Source organism: Carcharhinus amblyrhynchos, chromosome 31 (assembly GCF_965287045.1).
Source record: "Carcharhinus amblyrhynchos chromosome 31, sCarAmb.v2.hapA, whole genome shotgun sequence".
NCBI classification, from domain to species: domain Eukaryota; kingdom Metazoa; phylum Chordata; class Chondrichthyes; order Carcharhiniformes; family Carcharhinidae; genus Carcharhinus; species Carcharhinus amblyrhynchos.
The window spans coordinates 14,731,557-14,743,052 of NC_137354.1; the positions used below are offsets into that span (position 1 = coordinate 14,731,557).

Genomic DNA, 11,496 nt, shown 5'->3' on the forward strand with positions numbered 1-11,496 from the left:
AAAAATAACTAATAACATTTGTAAAAGCTACAGTGATGGTCTGGAAAACAATGCAATACTGCAAGAAATGCAGTGAGATACATTGTTTAAAACATTTTTCAAAAATATTTTTTCTAGAATTGATCTTGGATGCAATAATTTTGTTTTTATTTTACTGGATTTTTCCCTATTATCTATCTCTGGCAGTTTCATGCTGGCGTTTTTGGAGATCTAATAGATCATGGAGCCAAATGAAGTGCACCACGCAGTGATAGGCTTTTTTTTAACGTGGTTCCCTCACAACCTGAACTCCAAATCTTAGCTGTTGCCACTGTGGGAAGATGCTAAGCAGAGGCAAAGTGCTTTCCCAGTGAGAAAAGGAAAAATTGAAGGGGAAATCATTCTGGATTATCATGATTGAGTTCCAAATCATTTAAAAGAAGCATTAGACGCCTTTTTCATACAGATATGGTATGGTGTGGCAGAAAGTGAAGGAAATATATATTTTTTGAAATGACATTTTCTTCAACAAAATAAATATTCGAGTCCAGATCCAAATATATAGAGTTTGAAATATCTTGTCTCAGTGACATTGTCTATGCCCTGTCTTCAGCCACAGCAGATGCATGGATCTCTGGAAACCAGAGGAATGATTATTGCCAACTGATTATTTTGATAGCTTAAATTTAACAAGGAATGTTGAAGCACTCACAAGAAATGCTGTCAAAATGTAACAGAAATAAACTCATGGGTGTTATTTAGTCAGAGAAGACAAAATAATGGTGACTTTTATATGAAGAAATTGGTACAAATGTCAACTCCTGTTGGATGATATTCTGGGATGCTTTGAAAATGTTTATTAGAGCTTGCATAATTGGCCACATGTACATCTTAAAAGAGAATCATTATCTTACACACAACAAATCAAGCATCTGCTGTTAGGTTTTGAGTTATTTTTATCTTGTCCTACTTAACAAAAGATACTAATTTGCAGCTGTATTGTATAGTGCAGTGCTGTTAATTATATGTAAGTATTTACCTCAGCAAAATAAGACCTTCAGATGCCCAGGCAGAATAACTACACTTCTATTTTCCCCTTCCCTCCATTTCTCCCAGGGGCTTTGATCTCTTAGAGAGCTGTGATCTCTTGGGCACAGGTCAGCCTCTGATACCTCGCCCAGATGAGCTGGAACGATACCCATCAGTGGGTTAATAGAGCACAGTGGAGACAGTCACAATTAACCAAATCCTATCTTCACCCACACCACGCATCCCACAGAAATGACTAGTGACTGGGAGCATGACCGTAACTGGTCTTTTTTTGCTTTTGCTAAGTTGAGGATGTTGAGCATAGCTCCAGTGGCGTGGCTCATAAAACATCTCAAATAATCAAAAGGCACGTATTTTTAGTAACTGATTTCAAGAGAACTAAATGGTGAGATTGCTTGACTTAATTCAGTCCTAACCTTAGTTAATTAAACCATTTAGCTAAAGAAGAAGCATAATGAATTCAGTAAGCTGTTTGTTAAATGTTCACTCTATTAAGAAAAGCTTCACAGTTATGGTTTTCTTTATTTTGCGCATGTCTTTGTTATTTCTGTAAATAATTATTTAACTTATAACTTTAACATGAACTGTAGATATTTTAAGCTCCAATGTTATTCACCTGGGTAGCAGTAAACACTTAAAGCAAGTCTCTTTTTCTCTTGCCCAGATAAAGCAAATACTGATTCCTCTTCAAAAGAGAACACTGAGGAAAACTCGGTTGATTCTGAGCCCATAGCAAGAGTTGCGAAACGCAAAAAAGGTTGGCCCAAAGGAGTGAAACGTGGTCCGGCTAAATGGAGACGCAAAACTGAGAATAAAACTGGTTTTAAACTCAACCTGTACACGCCACCAGAAACTCCCCTGGAACCTGATCAGCCAGCCACAACAGAGGAGAGGCCAGGAGTGATTGAGCCACAAGTTGCAGTTGAGAAGCACAACGATGTCGCCCCTGCAATAACAGAAGAGGATGAAACTGAAAATGAGGAAAAGCCAGAATCCCCAGACAAATCTCTCTCTGTGTCGAGTGAGGAGAAAGAACCTGGGGAAGAACCAAATGAGAAAGAGCACGACCACGATAATGCAGCTCCTGAGGATGAAGCCAGTAATCGTGAGCATGAGGAAGAAGATGAGGAAGAGGAAGCAAATCACAATGAGGATCATGACGCAGATGATGAAGATGACAGCCACATGGAGTGTATTGCAGTGGAAAAGGAAAATCCAGAGGAAGTATTCAAGGAAGAATCCCTAAGCCAAGAACCGTTCTTGGAGTTAAATGTTCCAAGCAATAATCCGGAGCAGAAAGACGAGATGGATCATGTTGATGATCCTGAACCAGATTCTGATGAAGACCAAAACAATGATCATGAAAGGAATTCAGAGCATTTACCAGATTCAGATGAAGATCACACTAATAACCAGGATCATAAGGACAATGACAAACCAAGCCCAGAATTTAAAGAGGACAATGTAACTGCGGAACCGGACACAGAGACAGTGCAAGCTGTTCAATCATTAACGCAAGAAAATGGTGAACAAGAAAATAACGAACAAGTAAATACATACCAGGACTGTGCAGAAACCATGGAGGCATGCCGAAATCTGCAAAGTTACACTCATACTGAACAGAGCCCACAAATGAATGACTGCCACCCTTCAGACCATAGCAGTCCTCTTTCGTCCGTTCATTCACATCCCAGCCAGTCAGTGCGTTCTGTAAACAGCCCTAGCGTACCTCCCATTGAGAACAATTATACTCAGATCAGCCCTGATCAGAGTGCCATTTCCGCTCCATCGTTACAGAATGTAGAAACCAGTCCAATGATGGACGTTCCTTCAGTTTCTGACCATTCGCAACAGGTTGTGGACAGTGGTTTCAGTGACCTGGGCAGCATTGAGAGCACGACGGAAAACTATGAGAACCCAAGCAGCTATGATTCGACAATGGGAAGCAGCATTTGTGGCAACAACTCAACTCAGAACAGTTGCTCCTACAGTAACATATCTTCCAGTAGCCTTACTCAGAGTAGTTGTGCAGTGACTCAGCAGATGACTAACATTAATGGTAGTTGTAGCATGATGCAGCAAAATAGTATCAACTCTCCACCAAACTGCAGTGTTAAATCTCCCCAAAACTGTATCATTGAAAGACCTCCCAGCAACAATCAACAGCAGCAATTGTCACAGTGCAGTATGACCACCAGTTTCGCACCAGCAATACAAATGACCGACATTCCAGAAACTGGGAATTCAACCATCAGCATCTATGAAAGGATGGGCCAAGGAGACTTTGGAACAGGGGGTTATCTCCAACCATCTGCCAATTTCAGCCTGGCCAAACTACAACAGCTAACCAATACAATCATGGATCATCCATTGCCTTATAATCATTCTGCTGCTGTTACTTCCTATGCAACTAGTGTCTCCCTGTCCACCCCACACACGGGCCTTGTCCAACTTCCACAGTCGCCTCATTCCTTATCTGGGGGAGTGCAAGCACAACCTACAATGACACCCCCACCTAACCTTACCCCTCCACCAATGAATCTGGCTTCACCACTACTACAGCGCAATATGGCCGCCCCAAATATTGGAATCCCTCACACCCAAAGATTACCAACACAAATGGCAGCCAAAGGCCATGTTGCCATACGTTCCAAGTCTGTGTCTATACCGCCTGCTGCTACTCACCAGCAGCAGATCTATAGCCGTGCCTCACCATCTGTGGCCATGCAGCCTGCACCTCGACCCCTGACCATGCAGCGGGGCGTGAACATGGGCCTAATGCCAGCACCAACCTATAATGTCAATTCTATGAACATGAATATGAATACCTTGAATGCTATGAATGGGTATAGGATGACTCAATCCATGATGAACAGTGGTTACCACGGCAATCCTGCTTACATGAATCAAACTGCCCAGTACCCCATGCAAATGCAAATGAGTATGATGGGAAGTCAGCCATACACCCAGCAACCAATGCAAAGTAGTCCACATAGTAACATGATGTACACACCACCAGCCCATTACAGTCACATGAACACTGGCATGTCTAAACAGCCTTTGAATGGATCCTATATGAGAAGGTAGATTTCACCGAGCATATAACTTACTAAAACGGAAAACCTACATACCTGGAAACAAATCCAATGTATAAAAACAGGATGTATGGTAATCCACTTTGAAGACCAGCTACTTGGCTGAGCTGTCATGATAAAATACTGTTGAAGAAGTGGCACTTTGCATTCAATCTGTTGACAGAAGGAAGCCTTATTTATTTTGTTTTAAGTCGAGTTGGGTGAGGATTGTTTTCATCTTTGTACATTCGTATATTTTCCTTTCTGAGTTTGGCTTGGACAGAGCACATCTTCGAAAGAAGTATGGAAACTGAGGTAGTACAGCCATGCAATAGAAACTTTAAACGTGCCTATTTGCCCTTGGAAAGGATTTTGCAAGTTAGAAAATAGTGAAGATAAAAGCCCAAATAGCAGACAGCTAAATCACACCAGGGGCTGGAGCTGGGGATTCTTTTGTTCCTTGGACTTCTGTTGTTATACAATACATGTACATTTGATTTTCTGAAGCTGGTGCCTAATACAGCATGCAGCGAACATCATTGGAGAATTTGTTTGTGACAGTGTGCTCTTTAGTAAAACAAATATGTGTTGTGTTTAACAGCAAGCCATTTGTTATGTTTTGCCTTTATTAGGTTTTACTAGCTTTGAAGTAAAATGAAAACTATATTTTTGTTAATTCTGAGACTGTAAAAAAAATTGTAAAAGCGAGACCTTGTGTTCATTTGGCAGTTTTGAAAGGGTTACTTGCAAAAATGTTTAGTGTATAATTGAAACATTTCTTTTTGTAACTAATTTCTTTCCTTCGGTGAGGCAGCTTTCTGTTTTATAAATGCAAAATATTCTGTTGGACAAACGAAGACACATTCTGTTAACAACGTATCTGAATATTTGTACCGGTCGGTTTCATATAAAGCGTAGCTTTTTTTCAAATGATATCAGTCAGCAACAAAAGTGCTGTCTAAAAGTAATTGTTCAGTTATGTTGGCCCAATGATAAACACCTTTAATTATTCATTGGCATTCCATCAGTAGATTTTTCTATCTTTAGAGAATATTGAAGTTATATTTTAAAAAAATTTAGAACTGTAGTGTGTGAATAGACCAACATAAGCTTAAAAACGCATGTAAAAAGTATTTGTGTCTGTTTATATTGCTTACTTTTTGTAGCCTTTGTACTTGTACATGGTGACTGCAAGGACTGAGAGGAAAAAGCTGGATACATGTATAAAATAGGACACAAGTGAGAGATACACTTGTATTTATCAGTTATCCTTCTAGTCAGTCACTTCAAAGGACGCTGTACATTTTAACATTGAATAAATTATGTTGAGCCATTTCCAGACTTCCTGTACTCTTAAATTTTAGAGAGCTGCTAATTCCATTTTTGGATTCTAACAACTAGTGTCAGTTTTGGGAGAAAAGGCATTGAGTGTATTAAATGATTAGTGTGGGTTCAATCCTGTTGCTTGTTTGGGAACTCCTGTAATTCTGAATTGTACCTCGTGAGAGACTTGACAAAGCATTTTGCCAGATGTTAAAATAGGGCACAATGCAGGGGTGAAACAAGAAAAATCACTTTGAAAACACAGAAATGTTTTCTTTTTAATGAAACTTTTGCGAGCAGGGAAAGGAGTGGTTGAAAAACTTGCAGGATTACGTTAGCAGAAAATTCAAGAAAAGGGGGACAGCATGCCTCGAGCAGTAACCAGTGGTATTGAAACTGAAGAGGGGAATGTGGTGTAAAGTTGAGTGAGGGAAACAAGAATGTATACACAATGTGTACATGGAGGAGCTGAGATTGGGTGAGACAAAACCTTGGAGGGATTTGACAAGGATCTTGAAGCCAATTTGCATGGGAGCTTGGCTAAGTCCAGGACGCTGGAAATGCAGAACAGACATGGGTGCAAAATTCTGAATAACTTGTAATTTGTAGAAAGTGAAAGCAGAGGAGCTGACTTGAAGTCTATGAGAAAGTAGCAGCAATAGGAGCCATGCTGATGTCAGTCTCGTTATTTTAAAGCCCATTAGTGAAAGAAAAAGTGCCATTTAATTCTTACTAACATTGCATCAGTGCTGCTGCTAATTATGAGAATAGATTGAGATATTCGGAAAGGGAAGAGTAATAGATTATTTAATATAGATGATTAAAATTAGTGAGAATTTTGATGGGTGAATAAGGAAAAGGTACCCCCCCCCCCGCGCCGCCGCCACCGCCACCGTTGTCAGTTTAAAATCTTTTTATATTAAGTGGAGATGCCAGTGTTGGACTGGGTGGACACAGTAAGAACTCTCACAGCACCAAGTTAAAGTCCAACAAGTTTATTTGGAATCATGAGCTTTCAGAGTGCTGCCCCTTCATTAGATGACTCACTCTGATGAAGGAGCAGTGCTACGAAAGCTCGTGATTCCAAATAAACCTGTTGGACTTTAACCTGGTATTGTGAGACTTCTTAACTGTTTTTACATAAAAGAACTGAATGCTTTACACCAATGAATGATTGACAGTGAAACCATTGCCAATTTTAGGGAAAAATTGGAATGTGTTTGACACAAAGTGAACCAGTGCGACTGGATTTGGTTGAACTGAGCAGATGCTAATATGAGTTACTTGGCCTCCTCCACTGTACACCTCAGTGGTTCTGTAAATGTGGGGGAACATTTGAGCTTCAACAGGTTAACTAGTTTTCTACATCTCCATCTTTAACCAAGAAGTTAATAAATGAAGTCAAGGTCATCGACCTGGAAATGCTAGTGGAAGCTGACAAAGATGATTTTTTGACAATAATGCCCAAGAGTTCATCTGTGTATTGATACTGGTCAGGCAGTTTGGAAAGTATTGCAACAGCTTGTGATTCAATGGAGAAAATAGACCCATTATTTTCAAATGATATGGCTAAGAGCTTCTTTATGACAAGGAAAATATCAAAAATAGAACCCAATGATATATTAGAAGCAACTGTAAATACAGGAGAAAAAGCAAGTTTACTTATTTGTGTCACAAGTAGACTTACATTAACAATGAAGTTACTGTGAAAACCCCTAATCACCACATTCCGGTGTCTGTTTGGGTACACTGAGGGAGAATTTAGCATGACCAATGCATCTAACCAGCACATCGTTGGGACTGTGGGAGGAAACTGGAGCACCTGGAGGAAACCCATGCAGACACTGGGATAATATGCAGACTCTGTACAGACAGTGACCCAAGCCAGGAATTGAATCCAGGTCCCTGGCGCTGTGAGACTGCAGTGCTAGTAGTCGCTGATGCCAAAAGCAATAAAAGTCAGGAGGCTGAGGAGCAAGTTATGGTCCCAGGCATAAAAGCCTTTTGTCAGTTCAGTCTTTATAGTGGATAGGACAGGTTATAGGGACAAGTGGTGGTAGAGCTGCTATATATGCATGAAAACTTAATGGAAGTAAGCTGTAGTTAACTAACTCCCAAATAAACCACTGAATGCTTCAATTACCCTCTGCATACTGTTATTGCAAGCTAGGAAACCAATACTTCTATTGGTTGCTTGTTCTTTCGAGAGAATTCCTGGCTTTACAAAGTCTAGAGAGCTGTCCTCTCTGCCTGAATGTTCACACTCCTGTTTTCTGCTCACATGGCACATGCTCTGCACCATTGCATTCTGGTTTTATGAAAAAAGAATTTCATTTCATTCATTACTATTGCTGAAAAATAAAGATTGATCTGAAGATTAATATCCAAACAGCTAATTAGAGCTAAACATGAACTCAATGACTTATCAGAGGTAAAAATCTCCCCGTTCTTAATTGCCAACAATGCAACACATGGCCTTTACAATAGCAGCCCTGTATGCTTCCTATTTATATATGATATACCTTTTATTTAAATTGTACATCAATCAAAACTGAGTGGATAATATTTGTACTTTTACATCATTGATGACTGCAGTTGTCAACCTGTAATCTCATTCTTTTAAACGCCATTTGTGAAACAAAGTATCTATTACTTCTGTTTGTGATTGCCCACTGTATGTTCCATCAATGCTGCTGGATAATGGATTATGTTTGGATCGAATCATAGAATCACTACAGTGAAGGAGGCCATTCAGCCCAGCGAGTCTGCACTGACCACAATCCCACCCAGCGCCTATCCCACGACTCCCACATATTTACCCCAGTAATCCCTCTAACCTACACAACTAAGGGACAATTTAGCATGGCCAATTCACCTAACCTGCATATCTTTGGACTGTGGGAGGAAACCAGAGCACCCGGAGAAAACCTATGCAGACACGGAGATTGTGCAGACTCCGCACAGACAGTAACCCAAGCTGGGAATTGAACCTGGCTCCCTGGCGCTGTGAGAAAGCTTTGCTAACCAATATGCTGCCCAATGTTTGAATAATCCAGAGAAATAATTAGTAACGTACTATTCAGCTGGATGTATATAACAGATACAAAACCCTAAATAATACTTAGTGAATCACTAGTAAGGAATGAGTCTAGCACTCAGCAGTTTATTTAGAACCAAGGTCAACTCACTTGGGGAACATGTCAATTGTGCTATGAAATTGAGTTGATAGCATCTTTACAGGCTGCCAAAGTAAGTTTATAAATTTATTTGATAGTTCAAACATCTTTTTCCTTAATTTGCAGGGGAGGATATTCACTGGTAAGTAATTAATCACACAAAACTGGTGAGAAAATCCAAAATTAATTTGGAAGATATTCAGATATCATATTGAACCAGGTTTACTTCAATAAACATAACAAATCATGTCATTGGATGAGTTTTATCACTGCATGTAAAATATCTAAGTTTTGGAAGCTTTTGTATCTTGCAGCCAATGTGGATATTACCATGACTTTATTGTGGAGCATATCCATGTTTCTTTCCACTTCTAACTTGCAAGAATAAATATATTGGAAAGGGGATAAACTTCCTGCCGGAACTTTTCTATGGCTCATGTTCACTCCGGCAAACCATGGCTAAGGATATTTTTAAGGCCCCTGTTCTAGAAACAGGGCAACATGAGCAGAAATGTTCAAAGATATGAAATCCATGCTGTGAGCGAGAGGAAAAAGGGGAAGCAATTTGTGTACTTTCATACGCTGGATGTCTCAATTCAGAGGCTCTTGTGATCATTGGAACTCAAAAGGCAAAATTTGCAGCAAAACTGGGTGAGCAATGATTCAGATGCAAAGGTAAAAATTGCATTGCCCTCAGTGCCGTCACAGCTCTGCAGATGTAAGGACACAATTCCATTAAGACTTGTTCAATGTTTTGGAAAGATTAAGGAATGTAAGTAAACGAGTGTTATCCGCATTTCTCACGGAACAATTTTCTGCATATTTTGCTTAAAGACATTTTTGTCAATTTCCTGATAAGTTACCAATTGAGAAACAGAAAACTGATATGACTGCAATGGTACATGGGTGTCGCTGTCTGGCCAGCATTCATTGCCCATCCCTAGTTGCCCTTGAACTGAGGGGCTTTCTAAGTTGGGAACCCTTCAAAATTAGCAGGCGGGTCCTGATTCTGGGATTTGCAATCCCATTTGGTGGCTCTCTGCTTTTTGGGATCATCTTTAAAGGATACCAGCATCCAGCACTCTTCAGCTGGCTGGCTCCATTTGGGGATAGGCATGTCCTACTCATCCGCCATTTTCATGATGGAAGGCAAGGTTTCTAAATCATTGTAGTTCAGGGACCCTCAGAGGGAGTCATGAATCATTGACCTGAATTATTCCAAGAGCGAGCGTTTCACTTCCAGCCACCTGAAGGAAGCACATCTCCACCTGCCCATAGTGCCCCACGGCCATTTCACACACAAATTAGTTAATTGGCAGGAGACCAGACTTCTGCCTCTCACCTGGGATTAAATTCTATCTTAGTTGCCTTAGATTGGCCAGCAGCTGTCCAATCCCCGCAGAGACTGCAGTGCAGCGAATAGGAAATGTAGGAAGATGCCAGAGACTGAGTCCGGGCACTGAAGGCCCAAGGCAGGAAGGGCAGGGAAGGTCTTGTGTCAAGAAGATGATCAGGGTCTCGGGGGAGAGGCTACAGGAGGAGAGGGAGATCCAGAGGACCTTAAAGTTCAACATTGGAAGGTGGCTTCTGATTGAGGCATCCCTGCTTCCTGCCCAGGATCTAACTCTGGTTTCTTTGCCCTACTCAAGATAAACCTTCCCACCAGCCTCATTATTGAGCTGGGTATGAAGCAGCCCTTAACTAACCAATAATTTTGCCACTTGAGGGCCTCGATGGGACAAGGATAGTCTTCCACTTGAGGCCTTGCCCGCCACAGCATAAAATTGTGTGGCCAAGGAACCTGGTCCAGCAATGGAGATCCCACCTTTTGCGGACAATTTCTAATAAATAATGTATCCTTTTGACCCATGCCAAGGTCTAGCTTCATTCCCTCTCAGTCTTCCCTCTGCCTTCCGTTGTTCAGCTTCTTCATCCAGCTCCTTGTTCCTCTGCCTGCCACCGTGAGCCCTTCCCCATCTTACACATTGCCTCCTCCCCTTGTCTTTGATAGCAATGCCCCCCCTTCCCCACCATCCCCAACCCAGCCTCACTACACACTTCTCCCACCATTGAATTTCAGACCTTTGTTGCGGTGGCTGTATGATTCCCGTTGGACAGTGCTGTCCAGATAGACACTGCTGTGTGGTATGGGGGGGGGGGGGGGGGGGTGCGGAGGGGTGGGAGGGAAGGAGACCCCTGTGCTCCCCAAACCCAGGCTCTATACTGATCTCATTCAACGACCCAGGAGGGTCCGGTGGCATGGAGATGTAGGCAGGAACTGAACTGTCCTGGCAAATCATGAGCAGTGCATCAGGAGCAGTGGTACACTACAGAAAGGATTGCTGTACTCAGCCTGAAGTCTCTGCCAGTTTGAGGATTGTGCTTCTTACTGTGCTTACCCCAGTCCAACACTGGCATCTCCACATCAGTCTGAGGATTGCCATGTGTGTGCCGCTAATTCGCAATCGGGTTAGACGCCAGTGTCAATTCCTGAAAGGCTTGATGGAATGCCAGCGAGCACTGTTTCAATGAGCATTCATGAGATGCAAATTGTATTCACGCCACCTGCCAGTGGGAAGCGTGATCCGCCATTGAGGACTGTAACCTGACCTTACAATGACCTTTCAGATCCCGCCAGATTCATCGCGATCACCCTCCAACAAACCCGCTGCAGGTTGGTTGGGAGAATTCTGCCCAATGTTTCTCTGGGTTTTCTGCTGACAGAGAGCCCTTGTAGGACTTCACCCTATTGTTTGTTAAACCTTTCTGTGCAGTTATCTGCAAACTAAAGACTAGTATGTCCATATGCATCCAATGTAGTTCAGACCCATTGGATTGTTATCATTGATGTTCAGTCTGCATCATACTTTGATCAAAATGTGGTACTTAATTGA

General features: G+C 41.6%; 1 protein-coding gene across 1 annotated transcript in view; it reads left to right on the plus strand.

Moving 5' to 3' along the window:
• kat6b (K(lysine) acetyltransferase 6B) overlaps nt 1–5,437 on the plus strand; it is a 155,282-nt gene extending 149,845 nt beyond the window's left edge. The window contains exon 17 of the mRNA XM_080215803.1: nt 1,694–5,437. Within this exon, the coding sequence (XP_080071929.1) occupies nt 1,694–4,116 (2,423 nt within the window). The 3' untranslated portion in view covers nt 4,117–5,437. The remainder of the gene's footprint in view (nt 1–1,693) is intronic.
• The last annotated feature ends 6,059 nt before the right edge of the window (nt 5,438–11,496 follow it).